Source organism: Mobula hypostoma, chromosome 24 (genome assembly GCF_963921235.1).
Source record: "Mobula hypostoma chromosome 24, sMobHyp1.1, whole genome shotgun sequence".
NCBI classification, from domain to species: domain Eukaryota; kingdom Metazoa; phylum Chordata; class Chondrichthyes; order Myliobatiformes; family Myliobatidae; genus Mobula; species Mobula hypostoma.
In genome coordinates, this window is record NC_086120.1 from 27337216 (window position 1) to 27363233 (window position 26018).

At 39.9% G+C, this 26018-nt stretch overlaps 1 protein-coding gene across 2 annotated transcripts in view; it reads right to left on the reverse strand.

Annotated features, from left to right (window-relative positions):
- upf1 (UPF1 RNA helicase and ATPase) overlaps nt 1–26018 on the reverse strand; it is a 57753-nt gene that overhangs the window by 3181 nt on the left and 28554 nt on the right. The window contains exons 4-23 of one of the 2 annotated variants that reach the window (XM_063032410.1): nt 25117–25284; nt 20844–21024; nt 19817–19978; nt 19083–19167; nt 16573–16671; nt 14514–14622; nt 13615–13774; nt 12432–12550; nt 11355–11519; nt 10129–10243; nt 9631–9774; nt 8834–9047; nt 8001–8118; nt 7482–7638; nt 7119–7261; nt 6439–6613; nt 4908–4989; nt 2423–2587; nt 2076–2296; nt 127–246 (exon numbers count right to left, since the gene is read on the reverse strand). In XM_063032410.1, coding sequence (XP_062888480.1) covers nt 130–246; nt 2076–2296; nt 2423–2587; nt 4908–4989; nt 6439–6613; nt 7119–7261; nt 7482–7638; nt 8001–8118; nt 8834–9047; nt 9631–9774; nt 10129–10243; nt 11355–11519; nt 12432–12550; nt 13615–13774; nt 14514–14622; nt 16573–16671; nt 19083–19167; nt 19817–19978; nt 20844–21024; nt 25117–25284 — 2899 coding nt within the window. In that variant the 3' untranslated portion in view covers nt 127–129. Of the gene's footprint in view, nt 1–126; nt 247–2075; nt 2297–2422; nt 2588–4907; nt 4990–6438; nt 6614–7118; nt 7262–7481; nt 7639–8000; nt 8119–8833; nt 9048–9630; nt 9775–10128; nt 10244–11354; nt 11520–12431; nt 12551–13614; nt 13775–14513; nt 14623–16563; nt 16672–19082; nt 19168–19816; nt 19979–20843; nt 21025–25116; nt 25285–26018 lie in introns of both variants that reach the window. The other variant, XM_063032409.1, reaches the window with a different exon arrangement.

Consider the following 26018-nt stretch of genomic DNA (forward strand, 5'->3'; position numbering starts at 1 on the left):
ATTAGCACAGTTTCAACAGCAACTATCTGGAGCCAGCTTAAGCTAGCTGAAGATGAAAGCTTTATGTGAATGGGCAGACACCAGTCCCCAGTACCGTTTATGATCAATAATGAGAAACTTGCTCACGTTCTAATACTGTGACAGCCCGGTCACTCCATGTTGATACGCACGTTCTCCCTGGTAAGTGGAATCCTGCGACAAGGCCACATCGATCTGAGACTTGAATTCATCTCCCAGATAACTGTCCTGCAATTAGAGTTAATTACAAAACACAAATAAAAACTAGGAACAATATTGTGCCAAATAATTAAAAACAGAGCCACGAATAAAAGATCCCAGAGGATCTTGACAGTTCTGACCCAAAGTGCACCAATAAGACTATACAGTGCCTATACTATAAAAAGTATTCAAACCCCCCCCCCCCAAAGTTTTCAGGTTTTATTATTTCACAACAATGAATCACAGTGGATTTAATTTGGCTTTTTGACACCGATTTAAAAAAATCTAGTCTCAAAATGAAAACAGATCTCTACAAAGTGATCTAAATTAATTGCAAATATGAAACACAAAATAATTGATTGCTTAAGTGTTCAATATGATACATGAAATCATTACTGGTGCAGCCAATTGGTTTTAGAAGTCACATTAATTAGTTAAATGAAGATCTGGTTTTGAAGACCTGTGCACAGCCAAGGTGTTTCAATTGACTGTAGTAAAAATACACTTCAATAGCAGTTGGAAGGTCCAACTGCTGGTGAGTCAGTATCCTGGCAAAATCTACAGCACGAAGACAAAAGAACACTCCAAGCAATTCAGCAAAAAGGTTACTGAAAAGCACAGGTCAAGAAATGGATACAAGAAAATTTCCAAGCCACCGAATATCCCTTGTCAGCCCTCAGGAAATGGAAAGAATATGGCACAGCTGTCTATCTGCCTAAAGCAGGTTGTCCTCAAAAACTGGGGCAGCGTGCAAGAAGGGAACTAACGATGAAGGCCAGCAAGAGACCTATGACACCTCTGGAGGAATTACTAGCTTCAGTGGCTGAGATGTGAGAGTGTGCATACAACTGTTGCCCGGGTGCTTCACCATTGCAGCTTCATGGGAGAGCGGCAAAGAGAAAGCCACTGTTGAAAACACAACTCACATGAAACCTCGGCTAGAGTTTGCCAGAAGTCATGTGGGAGACTCTAAAGTCAGCTGGAAGAAAATTCTATGGTCTGATGAAACCAAAATTGAGCTTTTTGGCCATCGGACTAAACATTATGTTTGGCATAAGCCAAACACCGCACATGATCAAAAACACACCATTCCTACCGTGAAGCATCATGCACCAGGCCCTGGAAGGCTTCTGAAAGTTGAGGGCAAAATGAATGCAGCAAAATACAGGGAAATCCTGATGCAGTCTGCAAGAGAACTGCAACTTGGGAGATATGTTTTCCAGCAAGATAATGAACCCAAGCATAAAGCCAAAGTTACAGAGGAATTGCTTAAAGACGACAAAGTTAATGTCCTGGAGTGGTCAAGTCAGAGTCCAGACCTCAATCCAATTGAGAATTCGTGGCTGAACTTGAAAAGGGCTGTTCACTCACGATCCCCATGCAATCTGACAGAGCTTGAGCAGTTTTGAAAAGAAAAAGAGAAAAAATTGCAGTGTCCAGATGTAGAAAACTGATAGAGACCTATTCATACACACTCAAAGTTGTAACTGCTGTCAAAGATGCATCCACTGAATACTGACTTGGAGAGTGAAAATTTGTTCAATGAATTATTTTGTGTTTAATATTTGTATTTACTTTAGATCACTTTGCACTTTTTCACAAGTCTTTTTCTGTTTATCAGTGTCAAACAAAACCCAATGTGCTTCAATGTTGTAAAACAATAAAACATGAAAAGTTCCAAGGGGGAGGAGTTAATTAAGATGGCTATGGTGCTTGTAAGGGAGATGAGGAGATGGAAGTTTGCTACGCCTTGAGGAAGTTTCTCATACAGGACGTGGTTCACAATCCAGCCTGCAGCACAAAATTGTTCTCCTCTACAAGTTTCCATTATCAGTGTAAGCTGAGTTGAGATTTACCTGTGAGAGTTCTGGCTGAGACAGGCCTGGCTGGCTCATTTGTGAAGGCTGGCTCATGGAGATGTATCCCTGGGTAAGCGGGCCCTGAGAGAAAGGCTGCGACACCACATCTTGACTGGCCTGGCTATTGGGTAGGTTGGCCTGGTTGTTCAGCTGATTCCCCAGGCCACGGTTTCTCTGACGAGCCCCACGGCTCAGCTTCCCTTTTGCAATTCCACGACCTTCAAACAACAGTAAGCTTTAATACTGGTTGAGCGTGGAAGACTGATACAAAAACCATCATCCCTCTGTGACCCAGTTTCTTTGTGATAACCCCATGGTTAGATAAAGGAACAAGCTGCATTTACCTGCTGCAGGACCATTTGCCTGTCCAAAATAGCCAGGTGGAGGCATTGGAGGCATCATCAGGTTGAAGGGGATAGGGATGTTCATTGCAGCAACGTGGCTGGGACTGGCTCCAATCATTCCAATCTGATCATGGGTCTGGAAGTACATGTTGGAAGGGCGACCCGCTGGTGGTAGTGGAGATGAGAGATGAAAATATGAGAAATATGACAGACACTCAAAAATCTTAGTGACCTGACAAACAAATACATCCCTTTGCAAGATTTAATTTAATCTAGCCTCTGCAACACTCCTGATCCTGCACTCCTCTCTTAATCCCATTCTGGAAGTGTACCATTTTCACATCGGCACAGAAAACACAAATAAAAGAAAGCAGCCACATGGCCCTCCAGCAGTGTCTCAATCTTCTCCCCATTCTCTTTTGCTTCTGATGCTCACATCCTTTTGGATATTGAAATCGATCACCCATGGCCTTCCATCCTTCCGAATTGGAAAATTTCAAAGATCTACAATTCAGCTCATCCACCTTCCAAACAGATGACCTTTACTCAAAATTTCTAGATTCACTAGCAAAAGGAAATCACCTTTTGCAATCTTTTATATCTCACTGAAATCAGCTCATTAAACTTCAGGGAATTTAGTCCATCACCATATTTCACCTTACACAGCCCCTTCATTCCTGGATTCAAACAGGTAAATCTGCAATGCAGTAGCAATATAGAATACTATAACATACAGTTTTTAGTGTGTGGTTACAGTCTGAAGCAAAGGGATGAGAAACTCTTCAGCTAATTACAGGGAAATGTTACGATAGTGGTTGCCAACCTTTTTAAGCCCAAGATCCCCTACCTCAGCCTCAGTGAAAGGCAAGATCGACCTACTAAATTGTTCAGTCACACGCATGCGCACCGGGCAGAAAAAACCCCACAACCCAGAAACAACCTCTCTCCACAAAAAGTCTTCCTTCTGCAGCGGGAGCACCACTATATTACTATTATCTTAATTAGTATTACTTATTTTTATAATGCTCACATTACAACACCTTTAATTCTATGTTTCATTATTTAATTTTATTTCAAAACAAAAAATAAATGAATAAAAATTGACTATTGCACTCAGTGTGATGACTGGGGCTGAACACTTTCTGCTAGTTCCCCGAAATTTGGTTCATAACTACAGACAGCCAGTTTGAGACAGTCTGTGAGGTGTAAGTCAGCTCCTGTACTTAGATTTCATAATTTTCATCTGTTGCAGCACAACCGTCTCGCAAACCTCCTGACAGACTGAATACTTGAATGGACAGTTTCCTTCGTTAGACTGAATGTTGAATCTACCACGTTTTTCAGGTGTCTTGTATTGGTAAGCTTTTATTGAAACACTAGTATAACTTTCAGAGGTATGCAAGATAATAACACCACTGTTTTTTGTTTCCCAGTTATTTACATTTGGGGAATGTTGGAATTTAAAGGGGGAGAAGTGTTGTAATGTGAACATTATAAAGATAAGTTAACAGACATCCCACCCTGCAAAAACTCATTTCAGGGAGGTAGCATCATCAATTTGCAGGAGACTCCCAGAACTTCCAGAAGAGGTGGGATGTCTGCAATAGAGTAGCTCCTTAGCAGCCAGCCAGCTAGTTTAAATAACGTTAGCTATGCTAATGAACGAATGACATCTGTTAAACTCACCTCAACATGTCTTTTACAGTCTTAACCCACCATGGGCAATAGAAAAGTCACTGTTGCAAACAGCGCAGCGAGCAACACTCATTATTTTTGACCCCTATTAGGCAGGGGTACACTTCAGTGTAGTCTGGGGTGACGTACGTTTTATATTTTCTTCTTTTGGAACACTCTGGCATGGCGCTCTCTCTCAAAAAAAAAATCGATTTCCAGGATATTGTATATAATTTGCGAGCACCAGGGAGCCACTATCAATATGCGGGAGACTCCCGGAACTTCCAGGAGAGGTGGGATGTCTGAGCTAATACAAATTAGGATAATGGCAATACAGCAACATTCCCGCCACGGAAAGCCACCTGCAAAGAGAGGCTGCCCCTGGGCCACGGGGCTCCACCTCCGGTCCCTCCTACCACGGTGCATGGCGGGGGAGCTATACACACATGCACACTGGGCAGAAAGAACGGAAGCAAAACCCCGCAACCCAGAACCCCCCCGCAAACAGCCCTCAGCAGTGGGAGCACTACCACACCACCATCATCCTAATTTGCATTACTTATTTTTATAATGCTCACATTACAACAGTATTTGTGTATTTATTTTTCATTTTTTTCAGTATCTACTGGGAAAGTCTCAAAGATCGACTGGTTGGCTACCACTATGTTACGAGATCATACTTTGACTTCACAATCGTGAATCCCATGATCACAGTTAAGAAGTCAACCAACTTGAGCCAAGCTTTGATTAGTTGAACATTCATATTAATCAAGCTTTCAATGCCAACAGTTCTGAATTCAAACAAAATTACCTTGGCCACTCCGATCATACACAGAGCCTGGGATGATGGCTTCTCGAGCATCATACATGGCCGTGGTCATGAATCTAGCTCCCTGAAACACAGGAATATTCATTAATACAAATCACATCCCACTAAAAAACTAGTTTCAGTTTGAAGAACACTATTTAACTCCAGACCCAAAAATAACGATGAGTTTGAGTACAGAGAGGAAATTAAAAACCTGGTGGCATGGTGCATAGACAATAACCTATCCCTCAATGTCAGCAAGATGAAGGAATTGGTTGTTGACTTCAGAAGGAGTAGCGGACCGCACGACTCCATTTACATCAGTGGTGTGCAAGTGGAACAGGTCAAAAGCTTTAGGTTCCTCGGGGTCAATATCACAAATGACCTGACTTGGTCCAACCAAGCAGAGTCCACTGCCAAGAAGGCCCACCAGCGCCTTTACTTCCTGAGAAAGCTAAAGAAATTTGGCCTGTCCCCTAAAACCCTCGCTAATTTTTATAGATGCACCGTAGAAAGCATTCTTCTAGAGTACATCACAACCTGGTATGGAAGTTGTCCTGTCCAAGACCGGAAGAAGCTGCAGAAAATCATGAATACAGCCCAGCACATCACACAAACCAATCTTCCGTCCTTAGACTCACTTTACACCACATGCTGTCGGAGCAGTGCTGCCAGGATAAGCAAGGACACAACCCACCCAGCCAACACACTTTTCATCCCTCTTCCCTCCAGGAGAAGGCTCAGGAGCTTGAAGACTCGTACGGACAGATTTGGGAACAGCTTCTTTCCAACTGTGATAAGACTGCTGAACGGATCCTGACCCGGATCTGGGTTGTACCCTACCCTCCAAGTATCCGGACCTGCCTCTCGGTTTTTTTGCACTACCTTACTTTCCCTTTTCTATTTATGATCTATAATTTAAATTTTTAATATTTACTATCAATTTGTACTCCAGGGAGCGGGAAGCACAGAATCAAATATTGCTGTGATGATTGTACGCTCTAGTATCAATTGTTTGGCGACAATAAAGTAACACCATTAGAAATACATACAACAGCCAACAGTTAAGCGGCATATAGACAGGTACACGAACAGGCAAGGAAGAGAGGGATACAGACCTTTTACAGGCAGGTGGAATCAGTTTAAACTGGCATCATGGTCAGCACAGACATGGTGACTGAAGGACCATTACCGTGCTGTTTGCATAAGCAAACTGACAGTTTGCCAGAAGGGACCAGACTGCCGTCTCTCTAATCAGACTCAGACATCACCCAAGTACAGACAACACTGCTTGTAAGCTGCCAGTTGCCTGCAGAAATTTCACACAAAGAAATGGAACTAACAAAATTGTACATAGGGAAGTTTTATAAAACTCCAGTTTAAAACAACAGTGGTCAAAGAAACCAGCTGCGAGAAGTTTAACTGTTTCAGACCACTTCTGTGTAAACAACCTGCCACAACCATCTGCCCATGTCAAGAGAAATTGCTGTGTCTACATCACAGATGGGTGAGGACAGAGCGACACCGTCCTTACCGGGTTGATGGTATTGACCAGTTTCCGTGGTTTGCTGAACTGCATCAAGCTCTCACGTAGATTATTCAGTGGTCCCTCCACCAGCACTTTCTGCTCCTTGTAATAGTTCAGCAGGTGATTCCACAGCGGCTGTTTAGACAGAGCCTTTGGATTCCCCACAATAATTACACCATATCTGTATACCAGAGGGTTACATAAAACCTTTCGATTACATTTCAAAAGGAACTGAAAAAATTACCAACAGAATTCCCCACCTTACAAAGTTCCCATCCATCCCACAAACTTAATTTTCCTATCTGTCCACGCCTCCCCAGATCTTTTCTGCTACAGAAACTAAATGGCTACTTGTTTCTCCCAAATTATATTATTTACAGACCTTGGATATTAGGCAAGAATGAGCAGCTGTATGACACCCAATCTTAGCGTTTAACATGGAACAGGAATACAAAGGGTGTGATGCAAATGCCTACATAATAGCACATTATAGACTTGTGACATACCATTGCATAACACAATACAAACTCAACCTCACATACGCCTAATTCTGAGAGCCATCAGAACAAATATATTCCCTCTCAAGAGCTCATTTAGCCACATAATGCTACCAAATACCTCTACTTGATTATGCACTCTGCTTTTAATATCTTTTTGCAATACCACCTCTTCCCATAACTTCTCACCTTGCTCTTGTCAGGGCCACATTCAGACGGCGAGGGTCATTGAGAAATCCAATGCCCTGATGTTCATTTGCTCGAACACACGATAAGATAATGAAATCCTTCTCTCGACCCTGGAACGCATCCACACTTGCAATCTCCACCTCCTAGGAGATGCACACAATAATTTTACAATACAGCAATTCTAACTACCGAACGAATAGAAAACCTCTATGTGCTCAACTTTGCCATGATAAAATGTTCTACTGATTTTTACCGTAGCGATTCCCTGCTGCTGAGAAACCCTCAACTCTATTTTGCTAATTTGTGAGACCATAGCCTTGAAGGCATTGCCTAAACTACCACAAAGGTGTTAGTAAACAGTACCTGGTAGAGTTTGGTGTGCAGAGAACCACTGAACTGCATGTACTGCACCAGGTATGACCGCTGACCCTCATACGGTGTAATGATGCCAATCTGATCTGGTTTGGCACCTGCTTTCAGAAGTTTGGTGGTGATCTTCTCTACATTGGCGGCCTCAGTCCTGAAAATAGAAGAAATTTCAGCTTTGAGGTACTAGACGTGACAAATGTTGGTGGTAAATCCCTGGCCATCATTCCAATGTTATAATATTGTTTAGCACTGCCTCTACATTCCTGCTTCATTGCCAAGACGAACAAATAATTTTTGATGCCCAGATATGTATATGCTTACTCAAATTATTGCTGTGCTTTGCCATTATAATAGCAATTGCACTAAACACAGCTAATAGATTGGTTTTGTCTCCTGTTCCTGCCAAAACAAAAGCTCAAGAAATCAAAAATATTAAAGAATTGCCTTTAAAAGATCTAAAATAGCTGAAAGGAAGTGTATGATTTGGCAAAGATCTAGTAACTCTGTACTCACCTATTAAGGTATGAAGTGCCTGAACTGGCGATTTCCTCCTGTCCTTGAGTCACATAGAAAAACATTGGCTTGTCAGGCTGTGGCCACTGGAAGTCGAAACCTTTCTTGATACGATCCGCTGTGAACCAGAAATAAACCATCAAAGAAACAAACCCACAATGCAGAATGATCTCTCATTGCCTATCTATACACCTATCAGCATACACTGTATTTCTACACATATTGAGTGACAATTCTTTCTTGAGATTTTAGTACACTACCAACTAGGCAATAAACAACTTTGCTGAGTGAATCTACTGGACATTAATCTACTTTCAGATCTGTTAACTATACAAAGTCAACAGGGAGTGAGTTAGTGCCAACCATTAAAAGCCAAGATTAACTCTAACCTAATAAGGATATAGAGATAGACAGCTAGGCTTAATTCTGAACCAAATGTGATCCACTGGTATATTTATGGCTGATCAGTTTTTGGGGAAATTAGATTTTTGTTTTCACCAGGTCACCTGCATCTTTCACTAATCATAATAATACAGGAATAACACTGAGAAATTACATGTAACATTAATATATATTTAAAAACTCAGAAGGTTTTTTGTTTGAAAGTGGTAATGAAACTTCTACTAATAGTCATACTCGCTGTGACCAATGTACCATGTTCTAAAAATCACACAAACCAAACAAAATTCCAGAGAATAGGCCTGACTGCAGAAACTGTTTGTCACTACACACACTACTGAAAACGCCACATTAAAGTAAAATCAATGACAGACCCTTGGGTTCAAGAAAACAGATGTTATTTTGTAAACTGTCCCTTCCTCCAATAATTTTACCTGCAGTAACACCATTTTGCAGTGAGCCCTCATAGAAAATGTTGGATGGAAAGGCACTGAGGGCTGGGTGCATCCGGTACTGGACTTGCAGACGTATTGGCCGAATCCCCAGAACAACCAGGCGCTCAAACAGTGACTGAGACAGACCAGCTTTCGCAGCTTTCTTGCACATAACCACTGGACCTAGTTGGCAATGATCGCCAACCAAGATCAGCTATAAAGAGAAACAAATCAAATTCAAAATTGTACCCACTTACTTTGTGGTTGATTCCCAAAAAAATCAAGTAATCTCACTTGGTTCGGCTCAATTTGGTTGTCTTACCCAATGGTAACTAGCTGATTTGCTCCAAATGGTTAAGCAATGTTTGTTCACACAATGCAAGAAACAAAATGCACATCTAATTTGAAAAAAAAAATCAGCCACTTGAGGTGAGTCAATGACATCAATGAATTGGTACTGCCTGCCTTGAGCTGAAGTCTATTATCATTTCACCCTCTCAAGTTCAAGAAAATTACTTGGAAGGACCAAAGAAAATCAGTTCATCAACAGCATTAAGTCTAATTTCAGCCCAAATAAAATCTTTCCCACATTTCCAAACTCAAGATGGATCATAACCAATAAACGAAATTATTAGTCTTCACAGGAAAATTCAGTGTCAGGCTCACTCATCTTTTAGAGAGTCTCAGTCCTGAACTTTATGATATGGTCTTTAGTATTCTTCATTATACAAAGGCTTCACTTCAATTTGCAAATCAAAAAAAAAAGACTGCACAAACTGTCAATGCACATAACATACCTGCTTTGCTCCCAAGACCACAGGGACCATACATTCTGGCTCTGTGGCCTGGGTACTCTCATCAATCAGAATGGAACGAAACTGCATCTTAGCCAAACGAGGATCGCCAGCTCCCACACAAGTGCAGCAAATAACATCCGCATTCTATAAAAGAACATAACACAATTGTTTACAGGCAAAAAAAACAGTGGCTTTGAGTAGAACTGCAACAGAGCAAACAAAATTAACCTTACATTTATCCACATTTAATTCTAGAGCAAGGGCAGTCAATAATCTTCTGCTGGGATTTGCAAAGCAGGGACATTCAGACATTGCTGTCAACCTCAACACTATTGCCATCCATGAGATCTTCAATAATTTGTCTCCCAAATAATAACAAATTCATTAACATGCAGTATAACGTTTACAAGTACCATTTCACCAGCAGGGATGCAAGCAGGTGATCTTTGAGAACTATGAAGCACATGATTCAATGCAATAAAATGATGAGCTTCTTACCATCAACAGCTCACGCTCTGCTGTCCTTTTAAGGGCACGGTAGCGTTTTTCATCTGCGGATGACAGCTCACCAGTCTCGTCCTTCAGCTGCTGCAGCTTCTGCAATTCAGGCATGCTGGAGAGCAGAGCAAATGGATATTACGTGCCGTAAATGCACTGCTGACCACAGCAAGAACTACATGCACAAGCCAGAGAGGTGAGCCACCTTAAGTTACAGCAAAGCTCCAAGCATTGGATGCTAATGCACATGGCCAATATGGTTGGCCATTTTAGTTACTGGTGGGTCCCTCAGGAGCAGATAACCACAAGCAGCCATCCTTCAACTTTTACTGAAACCAGGACCACCTGTACTCCATAGCAGCAATCCTTATCTGGACACTGATGCTGGTTTAGCTCAGTGTCTAAATTCTCAAATGCAAGAACCTAAACCATGCAGGTCAGGAATGACCCAGGAATACTCTAAACCAGTTTAAAATATGCACCAAGATCTCAGTATTTATTGCCATTCAAAGGGGCAAGGAAAGGACAGAGTTTGTAGTCAAATACTGTATTAAACCTACACCAGATGTAGTAACTGGGTAGACAATGGTATTTAAGCAAACGGACACAAGCCTACCACCTTCTAACTGGCTTTGGTTAGAAACCATTTCAGTTCATTGTTTGAGCTTTGAAAATTAATGGAAGGAACCATAATATTTTTAGTGCATTCACCATTCTCATAACACCAAAAAAAAAGCCCAGGTTCTAGAAAATGTTAGCAGGAAAAATGAGTTCTGTGTTCAGTCTTAAAATTTGAAACAAATAGAACTTGATTAAAACCAGAAGTTGTAAACCATAAGCGTCTGTAAATGACAGAATCTGCAATCCATGGACAGGTCAATGCCTACATCTCAACTAGCTTCCTGATGTTTCAGCTCCAATCGAGAAGCCAACATCAGTGCACAGTTGAGGGTGTTGTCTCCTCAGTGTCAGTTTATACACTCCTCTGGGGTCCGAAAAAAAAAGATAATGCTTTTGTTGGGAGGTATTCTGGAGCACAGATGTTGAAAGGCAGAATCAATTAGTCTTTAGTTATTTAGAGATATAACACAGTAACAAGCTCTTCTGTCAGGGCACTTCACCCTGCATTGTAAGTTCACACAACTTCAATGCAAACACAGGACAGTATACAGTGCCTTGCACTTTGCATGACCAATAAGTTGGTGCACCATGCAATAGCTTCTTACCTGTCCATGTTACGGATCTGATTATGCAAAGCCAAGAACGAGACTGGTGAATCAATAGCCTCACGACTCTTGGCGCATAACCGCACCACTTTCAAGCCCGTGTGGTGGATCTTCTCAGTCAACTGGTCCACTGCAATGTTACTTGGAGCACACACTAGAACAGGACTACAAGTAAAGAAAAGCATATTAAAGCTGCATAGCAGTACTTCAACCAACTGAATCTACAGTACAAGTGCACCTAGTACGAAATTCAGATCACACTAATTAAAAGAAACCATTGAGTAGCTTGCACAAACAGCCCCCCCAAGTAAATTTTTAGGAAGTCTTCCATGTCAACATTAGACACTCATGAACAATTAAACCCTTTGTTAGCTAAGTTAATATATCTTTCCTTCTCCCTAAGATATCTTAAGTTTATGTTCATGCACCCTATTAATTGTACAATTATTTGATCAAAAGAGTTGATAAAGTGATTAATGCTGTAGTCGAGGTCTGTGGAAAGGCCTATCAATTGCTTAAAATAAGGTAAAATCTCAAGTGCTTATACAAGTGTTGCTATGGACAGATTAAACAGCGGTGCTTAAAATAAGAAAAAATGACAGACAATATATTTTCTCATGGTATAGGTGGTCATTAGGTCTATATGCCAGCTCACAACTGCCGCATTCCCCATGTCTCCAACATCCTATTCTCTCCTAATATGCCCATCAATTCACCCCCATTCTCCTATCACCTACTAACACCAAGGGCAATATATATAGTAGGCATTATATCAATATTGAATTGTTGAGCCCTTGTAGAAACCCACAGACATATGGAACACACGCAGACTCCTGGATGCTGCTACTTCTGTTGGAGGGTATAGTAAAACAGAATGTGCAACAAAATGTTAAAAATAGAGAAAGACAAGAAATAGATTATGCTGACTCTAATCATCTCTAAGTAGTAATTAGTACAGAACCTAAACCTGTCCTCCCTGAACCAAAAGCTATAATATTACTACTAGTATCAGAAGTAGCACAGCATCTCAAAATGTTTCCCCAGTTTTGTACAAGCTCAGATGCCGGCAATACTTACCCATTGCCCTGTCTAGCCAAGTGGTAGACTATAGTGGCAGAGGTGACAGTTTTGCCAGTGCCTGGTGGTCCCTGGATCAGGCTGAGGGGGCGCTGAAGAACAGTCTTCACAGCATAGACCTGTTGGAGAGATTACAAAGAATCTCAATGATCTTTCAAGATTTATACTGCAGCTTTGCCAAGACAACTCAATCCACTAATTACATACCACTTTCAGTACATCACTTCAAAAAGCAGTATTTAGTTTACTAGTGTTTCACGGTTCAAGTGAGCAGAATATCACCTGCACAATATTTACATAGGACTTAAAACACTAAATATTGTTGTAAACAGAGTTTAAGTGGACTGCAAACACACGTCTTACTGCCGTGAGTCACTTAATGTAAAATTTTGTACTATTCTTCATAGAGAGTTTCACTGGCCAACTACCATACACAGGAAAATTTTGAAGTTTAAAACCTGCAATGTGAAGCAGATTGGGAAAACCACTGTTCATAAAATACAGTAGCCATATAATGCACAAGGTCAAATCACTGCCTGCTCTTGCTGCAACAACAGATATCTTTTTGGTGTTTAAACTGATCAGAGACCAGAGGAACTCATGCTACTGCACAAACATACACCAGGTACCATGGAGTTGAAAGACCAGAACATACTTGAAGCAAAGCTACCGATTTCCTCCCAGCAGCAACATCAAAAGTGAACTATGACATTTGCTGGTAACTGGCAGATCAGAAGTTTTATTTTGTGAATACAGAACAAAAAGCACATTCTTGGTTGCCTTGGTATCGGCCTCAATTCCAGTAAATACTGCAAATCAGAACATAGCAGAACTGCCTTCTTTCCCTCTATTCTGGAACCTGTGAAGCATGTAAGGGACACTACCAAGAGATTCTGAATATCATATAGTGGCAATGCAATACATTGACAAAGCATCTGCAGCAGGCTTGTGATGAATATGTTATGGAATTGCTTCATCTCCAGGTCAAATGGCCTTTAAAGCCATCAGATACAATTTACAATTGGAGCAGATTAATACACACAGCCTGAAACAATCTGAGGGACTGCTACCTTGATATGTTTTAATACCAAATTAAGTAGCAACTATATATAAGTCTATTTTAGCGAAAAGGGAATTAACAAGCCAGGTACAATTTTAAAGGAAAATTACTCAAAACATCTACCTGTGAGTGATTGAGATCAGGCAGCCCATGAGCGGTGAAACGTTTGGGTAGCTGGCATTTAATAATCACATCCTCAACCTCGTGGCCAAGCAACTTGTGGTAAATGTAGCCAGAGACAGAGGTCTCATCCACAGCAAAGGTTTTCAGTGCACTCTGCATTCTGTAATGGGCAAAATGCACAAGTGAATACGAATATCTGAAAGGAAGATCTTGTAAAGAATGACAAAACAAAAAATACAGGTGGAGTTCTATTTCTGTGGGACTACTGTTGGACTATATTTTAGCTTTTTTGAATTCGACCCAACAGTGGCCACATTGCAGTAAATGATGTCATTCTGTATTATTAAAATTTGTTGTTTTTTTAGACGTGAGGCCCTGTATTTTCAACAGAGAACTTTCATTATCACACAGTAAAAACAGCATTCACTTCAAATTACAAAGTAAGCATTCTATGGCTTCACATACTTCATCTTATAGAACGAATTTTTCTTCCACATTATCAGCACTGGGATCAGGTGCTGACAGCTAACAGTCTATAAAGGAGAACTCTGTTTCACAGGCAACATTCCGACAGCTCGGGGCTAACCTTAGTAAGGGTATGTCAGTGTCTTTTTGATTCCAGCATCACTTTCATTGTACAACTGAAATGCCCATACTTTTTTTTTTAAAAAAGCAGTTTATAATTTTTATACAAATCAAAAAACCATTGGTAAAAATATTGGTTATCCTCACCAGTTGCATGGAATCAGAAGTGATTAAACTAAAGCTATCCTGCGATACTGTATTTGCACTTGTTACTACTGGAGTGGGGCAGCTTTACTGCTGCAGCCTTCAGACCCAAGGCAGAAAGGTTCATTATGCTACTTTTAAGAGAAGAGGCAGGCAAATTGGCAGCTTACCGATCAAATGAAGTTGATTTCCAGACAAAATCCACCTGGAAGTTGTGAGTGACTTCAACTGGGGCTCCAACACTGCTGCGGAGTTCAATGGCGATCTCATCCCCATAATCTGCATAGGCAAGTTAGAGACAACTTCCAGCCTGATCAGGTCAGTCCTAACAACGTCACTCATACTGCCTACAACTGGTTTCACTTTAAAATGGCCTGAATCATACAAGTTACAGGTGCTTGAAAGGAATATGCGAAGCCCAAAGCAAACAATTTGAAGCCAGATGCAACAAAGGATAGAGAATAGACAATAATGAAACTTGATTACTCTTAATGAACGAAAGGCAAAGTCACACACAGGAAGGGTGATAATCCAGCTATTATTGAAACATGTCTTAGAGCAGCATAAAAACAAAAGTCCAAATTATTTCAGTGTTTACAGACCAGCCAGATTGGCACAAAATGTGATGGGATCTCAACACTGGTTAAAAACATATTGTAATAGCAAGAGATTATGTGTTATAAAAATTAACCATTGAAATGAGGGGCACATTGCTAGGAGCATACTATTGGGGTCTGAAACAGGAGGCAGCAAATATGAAGGGAAATCTGAGCAGTGCTAAAGTATGACAATAAAATTAAGATTCCAGATGCAGAATTTGTAAAATGCAGTGAGAACTCAGAACACAGTAGTGGGGCTAGGGACAAATTAGTTCTGCACACATTTAGGCTTTGACGATAGGTAGGCAATTATAGAAGGTCAGTATGTGGCAGAGATCATTATTCACTTTTACTATTTAAAAAGGAATAACGGATGAACAAAGGGGCACACAAGATAATTAGAGGTCTATTAGGTCATCAGTGGGGAAAATTGATAGACTGTACTAATTTACATTAAAATAGGGAGAAATCAAGGTGTCACTATGAAATTATCAGGGAAGGTCATGTCTAATTTGAGTTAGTGAATTACTTAAGACGATGATGAGGAAGCTTTAAAAAAGTGTTGGAAACTGCCTACACCAAGGTTCACCAGGGGTTAGTGCCAGTTCCAGTACAGTTTGATTTAATATCAAGCCATAGTTAGGTACCAGAGGCAGTTTTAGTGACTTAAATGCAGGTCCACCCGCATCAACAAGGATGCTTGTAGCATGATAAAATATAAGATGGGGAGAAACTGAACCTTTCCCCTCCTTATTTGCTTGATAAGGATACAATACAATTCTAAGGATAAGCTTCCAGCAATTGTGGGGGGTGGGCAAGGAGCAGTGAAGAGTCATTGAACAAAGAATAGACAAATGTTCTATTTTCCTTCTGCTTAAAAAAGAGATGAGAGTTGGGGAGAATACACAAAAAATATATCAATGATTAACCCCCCACAGCTGATAGGCTGTGTAGGATGATCGACTGAATATGCCTTTGTGTTACAAGTTTCAATTGAAATTGTATAAAAAGGACCTCAAAAATAATAAACTACTCCCATTGCCCCTTGCAGACGAATTCACAGATGGCAGTGAGCCCTTCACAATCATAGGATAAGCCAGTGAAATACTGAACTTAATATTTTGATTTGTAATGTAGGGAATTGCAAACTCAACTTGTGCAACCAGGTGTCAAAAGCAGTCACATAATAAATGGTCTGATCTGCTTTAAGGATACATATTCATTTGGGACACAAGGGAGAATATTGTTGTTCTTATTTCATTGATATGACAGGCAGAATGAGAAGGTGTGAGCCAAGCTTAAACTGTGTGCTCTTCATATCTCTCCCTAATCTTGAATCTGCTTAACCCTCCACCAAGTCTTGTCAAACTGTGTATACTCATTTATCCAATTTCCCACTGAAAGTTATGATTGAGTTAGCTTCCACTATTCTCAAGAGTAGATTTTTTGAAAGGACCATGAGACTTATTGCTCCACAAGATACCTGACAGAACCAAGCACATTTAATCTAAAAGCTGGCATTTCTGATACTTAGCAGAGCAGGATTCAGCAGACAGAGGTTAGAGGCAGTATTGTGGAAACTTCAGCAGTATAACGTCCATAAATTAAATTAGTAAGATACAAAGGATACTGTCCGGGACTTTGATCACGTGTCCAATTCCTTTCCAGAGAGGTGCAAGGTCACCCTTGTAGCGTAAACAGATCTCATCTCCTTGCATCAGGCGCATATCTGAAGAGTAAGTGATGGGAATCAGATTATGGCCACAGCATATACCTCCAAACTGTCTTCAGTGTTCATTAGCTGCTCTAACTGATCCACACATATTTAAAAGCTGCCAAGATCATGGCTAAGTATTCTGAGTGAGTGTGTACCAACTTAAAATAATTTTGTTAATACATAGTTTCTTGTTCTAGAGATCCAGGCCATCCAAGCACATGCCTATGATTTGTGTGGTATGAGCTTTGACTTTGAATCTAATGAGTATAGATTACCAAACTACAGAAGCATTCATTAAAATAAGATTTCCACCTGGAAAATCTGAACAGCAAGGATAATGAAGCTAAACATTCCTCTCCAGATTGAGCCAGCGCCCATTGTTTTCATGCCACTACCAGATCGGGAGGGGGTGTGGGAGTTAGCTATCCTCTTCGAAACTACTTTTTTGGCCTGGGCAACTCAATGAATAAATTCATGCATTTCAATCAGAGGCATCTTTAGAGATTATTTAATAATAAAGCTAACATTGTCACTCAGTTAACTTCCCACATATTTATTATCCCTTTATTTCATAAAGCTGAAACTTTACAAACAGTTGCAAGAAAAAGTTTGTGAACTCTTTGCAATTACCTGGTTTTCCGCATGAATTACTCATAAAATGTGGTCTGATCTTCATCCGTCACAGTAACAAACACAATCTGCCCAAACTAATAACACAAACGACTGTACTTCTTGTCAATACTTAGTACACTATATAACCAATTACAGTCTAGGTACAAAAAAGCATGTGAACCTCTGGGTTAATGCCTTCGATATAAGCTATTTGGAGTCATGAGTTCCAATCAACGAATGTTGAAAGAGGTGAAAAATAACCCAAGGGTAACAGCAAGAGACTTGCAGAAATTTCTAGAACTTTCTAAAGTCTCTGTTCATGTGTCAATAGACAATAGATGCAGGAGTAGGCCATTCGACCCTTCAAGCCAGCACTGGCATTCACTGTGATCATGGCTGATCACCCACAATCAGTACCCCGTTCCTGCCTTCTCCCCATATCCCTTGACTCCGCTATAATTAAGAGCTCTATCTAACTTTTTCTTGAAAGCATCCAGAGAATTGGCCTCCACTGCCTTCTGAGTCCACTATAAGAAAAACACTAAACAAGAATGGTGTTCATGGAAGGACACCAGAGGAAACCACTGTTCTCCAAAAAAAAAGACAACAGAACAAAACATTGTTTCACGTCTCAAGTTCGCAAAAGACCACCAGATGTTCCATAACACTTCTGGAACATTCTGGGGACAGTTGAGATAAAAGTTCATTTTTTTGGGCAGAAATTAACTCTGCTATACTTGGAGGAAAAAGGACACTGCACACCAACACCTCATCTCAACTGTGAGGTATGGTGAAGGGAGCATCATGGTTTGGGGCTGCTTTGCCGCCTCAGGACCTGGACAACTTACAATCGTTGAGGGAACAATGATTTCAAAATTGTAACAAAATAGTTCACAGGAGAATGTCAGGGTAGTAGTCTGTCACCTGAAGCTTAATAGAAGTTAGATGATGCAACAAGACAAGGTTGAAACAGACGACAATCTGTGTTTCGGAATAGCCAGGTCAGAGTCCAAACCCAATTAAATGGTATGGTATTGGCATGACCTGAAGAGGGCTGTTCATGCAAGGCATCCCAGAAATACTGATGGACTAAAACAGTTTTATATGGAGGAATGGTTTAAAATTCCTCCTTGCCTTTGTGCAGAGTCTGATCAACAGGTACAAGAATAATCTGGTGGAGGTTATTACCCAAAAAGGAGTTTCTAACAGTGATTAAATACAAGGGTTCACATACCTTTTCCCAGCCTGGACTGTGAATGATTAAATAATGTGTGAAATAAAGACATGAAAAGTACAACCGTGTGTTATTAGTTTAGGCAGTTTGTGTTTGTCTATTATTGTGACTTAGATGAAGATCAGACCATTTTATGAGTAATTATTGCAGTAAGTCATGTAATTGCATGGAAGTTACAAACTTATTCTTGCAACTGTAAGCTGGCACCCGATTCAGTAAATATGTAAGCTTCACAATATTTACTTTGAACAACTTCAAAGAATGACTGGCTTGGGAATTACCCATCTTTGAATGGAGAGTGGTTGTGTTCAGCAGCGAACAACACCTATGCAATGCAAAAAACAGTCAAGCTTTTACATTACACAAAGCATTTCTCATTAGCCTCAGAATTGACTACAACTTACTGATATTATAAGGACTCTGTACTCGTCATTACTCCCTGGCATAGAGAACTTTTGTATTTTTACACTAGTGCCCTTTGCATAAGGTGCAATACATTCAGAATACAAACGCTTACTTACAGCATCTGATGCCCATTAATAAAGGAGATCCAAACATTAATCAGGTCCACACTTACCAGAGTCTGTTTTGGGCAGAGTGAAATAAGCAATCCGTTTCTTGTTGAGACCCAAGTCCCATCTGACAGTGATGTTGTCTTGAGTCTAAAGTCAGAAACATAAATGGACTCATTAACAAAAATCAAGTCATGGAATCACTGTGTCAATGAAAAGGTCACTCCATGTGAAATAAATAAAAAGAGAAACTATCAGTCAACTCCAGATACATTATGATTTCATGTGTCTTAAGAGCCTTAACCAACTCACTCTTATGGGGAACGCAACAGGAACCTTTTGTAATCTTTGTCATTGAAACACTGGAATGCGGGTGTCACTGTGATAAATACATGCTACAGGATCTCCAGGCTTTATACCTAGAGTTAATTAGAATGGTCTAACCATGAATTTATACCAGTGGTCACACAATATCCATTCCCTTGTCTTCAGATTCTCTAGATGCAAAGGCCAAAATTCCTATAAATTTTGACCGTGTACCCACCCAAATAATTTTAATGACCCACATATAATTATCACTGTATTCATAAAACCATCAAACTAGATCAGCCTAATCAGCAAAAAAAAACTAACCAGAGACCCACTGGGCTGCATGAACATTTGGCTCAGTTAAGTATACTTAGTGCCACAGACACCACCCTCTTCATAGCCACTTGAGAAAGAGATGGAATGAGTAAAGCCTGATAGCACAAATGGTTTTTAAAAATTCTTTGGAGCAGCGGTTTATTCTGTACAATACCTGTGATTCCTTCAGCTTTTTGTCATAATCAGCCTCCAATTTGACCAGTGGCCCAAAGATGTTCTGATACTGATAAGCATCTTCATACCGAAGGAGAACATGCTGGGGTTCTTCATCTACTCCCGGCTTCTCCAAATCCTCAAGGGTTGCAGATGGATTATCCTAAACACAAAGAGTAATATACAAACATTAAAGAGTGTGAATGAAGTGATTTGAAGCATAACTAGGATACTTTATCCATTCTGATATTTTATTTTCTAACATAAGAATAAATTATTCTAATGAAGCAGCAAATTTGTAGTCAATGTTTTAGATAAATAGATACAGATAGATACTGCAGTGCATACCAAATGCATGCCATGCCCATATTTGCATATCCTGCAATGGGTACTGTACTTTTAGGTTTTAGTGGTTTAAATTACAGTAAAGAAAGAAAGGTATGTCGCATCCGGAATTTTCCGGTTAGCGGGCGATTTCCTTCCACGCCACTCTGACGTATTGGGAAATCGCGTACGAAGCAAGTTACAGCAGTGGTTTGCCATTGCCTTCTGCCCGGTGAGTTTTTTTTAAAAAAAAAAGACATCACCAGCTCCTAACCCAGCACAGATGGAGAGCGTGCAAGGGTGCCAGCTGGATTCAAACTCGGGACCTCTCGCCCCAAAGTCCAGCGCTGATGCCACTACGCCACCAGCCGGCACACAGTACCGCACTCAAATTTCTTTATGTTCCCTCAAGCCTGGAAAGCTGGCTACACATTCTTACTTTAGCAGACTGCTCAATACCATTTCAACAATGTACCAGGCAATGGTCCTAGACTACATTCTCTATATCCAGATAGTCAGTATCCAGTATCTGGTGCATGGTTGGAATGACACTGAACTCTTTGTTTGCATCTGTGTACTGAAAACAAAAATCAGGATGCGCACCTAGTTAACATTTCATCTGTATGTTCTCATTCCAGTAATTACAAATTATTTTGGAATGCAACATTGGGAGTCCATTGTATCAAATGGCACAATACATATACCTTCCAGAGTTCCTCCAGCTTGTTGATCTGCTGTGCTGTGATCTGACGGGCTCGTAATTGTTCCTGCTCCGAAGGAATCTTCACCAGCCAGGATAAAAAGCAACGATCCTGGATTAATGGCTGCCATTGTGAACTATCCCAATTTATGTCCTTCAGGCTGCTCTGACTGGCACATGGTTGCCTGTGGAAGAAAAGTGTGTACACCATTTTAGAAATTATTTCTGCTCCCTTTTAAAGACACTAAGAAACAAGAATGAGATTATACACAATTCTTCAGGAAGAGTTAACTGAATTAAACTATCCTTCAACCATGGTAAACTTTTATCACAATTCTTGTTAAAAACACCCTAATTGGTTTGACGAATATGTTACGTTGCAAATTCTAAGATTACATCATATGCACAAACTATTGCTTCAACAGCTTCTTTTGTGAAAACGAGTCCTACTTCCCAATAACCATATAACAATTACAACACGGAAACAGGCCATCTCGGCCCTTCCAGTCCGTGCCGAACTCTTACTCTCACTTAGTCCCACCAACCTGCACTCAGCCCATAACCCTCCATTCCTTTCCTGTCCATATATCTATCTAATTTAACTTTAAACGACAACATCGAACCTGCCTCAACCACTTCTGCTGGAAGCTTGTTCCATACAGCTACCACTCTCTGAGTAAAGTTCCCCTTCATGTTACCCCCAAGCTTTTGCCCTTTAACTCTCAACTCATGTCCTCTTGTTTGAATCTCCCCCATGCTCAATGGAAAAAGCCTATCCATGTCAACTCTATCAATCCCCCTCATAATTTTAAATACCTCTATCAAGTCCCCTCCTGTACTCTCAATTTTATTAACATCTTTCCTATAATTCGGTGACCAGAACTGTACACAACACTTCAAATTTGGCCTTACCAATACTACAGCAACATTAAAGCTCTGCTGGAAGTTATTAGATGTTAATTTTCTGAGAAACATTTTATTATAAAACATGGGCAAAAGTTAATTTTAATTTTAGTTTACAAATGCCATACAAATAGCTTTATCCCCAAGTATTGGAAAGTGAGATGTCTTCATTACTCAAAAGATAAGGAAATTTACTTTCCATTTCAATTGTAATTTGTCTGCCTTTTACAACAGCATTCCACCACAGACACAAATTCATGTGGAACCCATTTGATAAAGGACTAAAAGAGGTCAAATCTAAGCTAACGATCAGTCACAGGCTTATCAGCTGGACTACACCGGCATGCGAGTCCAGCAAATGATAAACACAAGAGATTCTGCAGATGCTGGAAATTCAGAGTCTTGATGAAGGGCCTCGGCCCGAAATGCTGATTATTCCTTTCCACACATGCTGTGTTTCTCCAACATTTTGTGTGTTATGCAGGTTTCAGCATGTTTTGAAGATGCAAAGTGCAAAGTAAATTTATTATCAAAATACATATGACACCATATACAATCCTGAGATTCATTTTCCTGCAGGGGTACACAATACATCCATAATAGAACAGCCCCAACTTGGGCGTTCAACTAGTGTACAAAACTTGTGCAAATACAAAAAGAAAGTAGCAATAATAATCAGTAAATAAGCAATAACTAGAGAACATGATTGAAGAGTGCAGGTCGGTGGGACTAGGTGAGAGTAAGAGTTCAGCACGGACTAGAAGGGCCGAGATGGCCTGTTTCCGTGCTGTAGTTGTTATATGGTTATAAGAGCACTGTATGGAAAAAGGCATTCTTTACTTGATAAAGCAGTGATCTTACAAAGTTTGCAATTTTAATGGAAAAAGTGCTTAAAGCCAGAGTGCAAATTACTGGTGCTATGGACATTTAAAATACATAAATAAGGCAAAGGGAAGCAGTGCTGATAGTTAGAGACAGAGAGAAGCCAAGGAAGGGAATTTAAAATGAACTGCGAGGAACGAGCTATAAATCAAACTCAGCAACCAAAATTAGTGCGGTATAAGATTTGAACAGCAAAGTTTTAAAAGTACTGCAATTTTGTGAAAGATAAAGATACTCAGGTGAACTTGAATAGAGACAGATATAAAGATTTCAGTGTCAGATATCTGCAGGTGAAGCAGTCAAGACGATGCAGCAGTGCAGGAAACAGACCGATTTTATAAAGAGAAGAAAAAAACATAGGAAAAGCAGGACACATTTAAAAGTGTGACAGCCAGAGGAATTTCTGGTACCGGCTTAAAGGCCGTAGCTTCAGTACTCCCACTATTTAACAGAAGTAATTATGGCTCATTCACAACAAACCATCTAAACAACCAGAGAATATTAAACATGACCACAGAATTACTGGTCAAGGAAAGTCACTAGTATGTTGGGATCAGTCTGTGTCCAATGAATATGGAGTGATTAGGTGGATTAATTTATTTACAGATTGATCTTTCAAACCCAGAACAGAATGAAGGGATAGCACGTCAAATGACATCTACCAAAGATGTTTATCACTCTCGGGTTGCAGATTATTAAATGGACTTCAGAGTTTCTTTCTACACTTTTCATTCTACACAGAAGCAATGTATATAAACACAAGATGGACAAGTTTCTCTCTCCCCAGATGCCGCATGATTTGAGTATTTCCAGTATTTTCTTTATTTGTAAATGTGAAATACAAATATAAAACAGTTAGGAAGGAAGCAACTGCTATTTTAATTGACTTCACCTGTCCAATAACACCAGTACCTGGGAAATTTGGCCCTTCCATTGCTGAAATAATCATTCCCAATTTAGATAAAGTTTCAACAGTTAACCCTGGTTTCACAGTAGCATAATCAGTAGCTAGTTTGTAAGAGTGAATCCTGTTGGCAGTCCTTGTTCATAATCTACTCATGCATATCATGCATGATTTCCCCAAAATGCATAGGCTCAATACCTTGACAAAACTGGCTTGGCTCCCTGATAAGAATATTTTCCGATAAGAAAAATTAGCAAATTCAGGATAGCCATACTTAAACCTAAGGTCATATTACAGACTTTACAGATATAAAACAAATTGTCTACATTAACACACCAGAATACTTCTTAATGTTTATTTCATCCCATGCTCACTAATTTCCTTTTGCTGAACTGCGGAGACCCACCAGCATTATTTGTTTGTTCATTTATTGATACAGAACAGAGTGGCCATTTTGGCCCTTCGAGCTACAATGCCCCAGCAACATCTCAACCCCAATTACCCCTAAACTAATTACAGGACAATTTACAATAAACAATTAACCTACCTGGTATATCTCTGCACTATGTGAGCAAACTGGAGCACATGGGGAAAATCCATGCATTTTACGGGAAGGACAAAGAATCCTTACAGAACGGCATCAGAGCTGAACTCTGAAACACCCCGAGCTACCATGGTGCCCAAATTATTGTAGTGTATGTGTTATTCTGAATTTCCGGCGTCTGCAGAATTCGTGTGTTTGGTTTCCTCTTAAACAAACCCAGATTATTAGCCTCAACCATGCCATAAGGTAGACATTTTCACCTTGTCACTGTTCTGTTTTCTGTTGAATTCTGACTTCTATCCCATGCTATTCTCAAGGATTGCTTTCTACAAATGGAAATGTGATGGCTTTTATAGAATAGACTTTCATCACTTAAAAGGTTTATACTGAAATTAGAAAATTTGTAACACCAAAGGCCATTTGGTCCATCAGCTCTGTACTGCTATCAACTCAATATCAATTATCCCAGTTGATGCCATCTACAACATCAGAAACTGTATTTTGATTTTGTAATTGAAATTCTGAATATAAATTTTAAACAGGATCACCGCCAATTCTGGCAAGACCTTATTTTCACCTTCTCTATAGCTGAATAATAGTTTTTGCCATCCTTTGCTGTCTTAAAATCAGACGGCTATCCTCTCTAGTAAATAGCATTCCCAGAACGTTCTCGACTCAAGGTTTGTTTAATGATCTTTCTTAAACACTGTTATAACATTAGCTATCTGTCAGTCCTCCTCCACTACACTTTTTAAAATTAGTTACTAATTTACAAAGTATAATAGTGCACATTATTTCTGCTCCAGATGTTTTTTTTTAAAACCTGCAATTAATCAAAGGCAGGTTCTTTACCTTCTTAGTTAATTAATATTCACCTCTGACCAAATTCTAGTTTGTCAGTCTCAACTATTAATGTCATTCTCACCTGTTCATTCTCCTGGAATTTCTCCACATCCACCACAACCCCAAGACTAAGTCTGAACATTTTTATCAGCTGACTCTTAAGTTTTCTATTCTCTGTAGCCTCACACCAAACTCACTCACCTGCAGAGTAGCACAACTACAGAATCAGCCTTGGCAGGGATAAAACCAAGAAGAAATACATTCCTGCAGCCACAGTTGTAGCACTCCAGGACAGTCTCCCCGAGCGGTCCATCTTTATGGAGAGTCACCTCCTTACATTTGGCTCTCACCAGGTGGTTTACAATATGACTGCAAAAGAACAAGGTTAGAATGAAAAGAACAGTTACAAAACTTCAGAGCTGAAAGGCAGGCTTTTACCCAACAAATTAAACTCAATGTTTCTTAACACCAAGAATAAAAATGATTTCAACTTTAATTCACAGAGCAACCTTCACATCTTCTGGAAGTCTCAAGGGGCCACAATTAATCAAATATTTTTTTCCGGGCAAATAGTTCAACCAGTTTACAAACAGACAGCTTTTAGACAAACTAGTTAAACTGTTTTGATGATGTTGGTTGAGAGATAAATATTAGCCTGGGCACAAGGGAAAACACTCTGTTCATTTTCCAAATGTGACATGGGATTAGTTACCAGACAGATGGGTTTTGCTTCAGTATTGCAATTGAAAGCTGGCATCACAGCATGCAGCATCTCCCCAGTATTGTATGGAAATGTCACTAGATTATGCACTCAAATCTCTTTTGACTTGAATCAGAGTGCTACTGATGTAACAGTGGCCTACAAGAACATAAGAAACGTCAGTAACTATTGGGCCCCTAGCCCTTGTTCCACGATTCATTATGATGACAGATCTATAACCTTAGCATCCCTATCCTATACCAACCCCAGAATCATGTGATTCCCTTAATATTCAATATATACAAAGATGTTTTCAAATGTACTTCACAATTTAATATATAGTATTTCTGTTTTTTGCACAATTTTTAATCTATTCAGTATATGTATACTGTATAAAGTATAC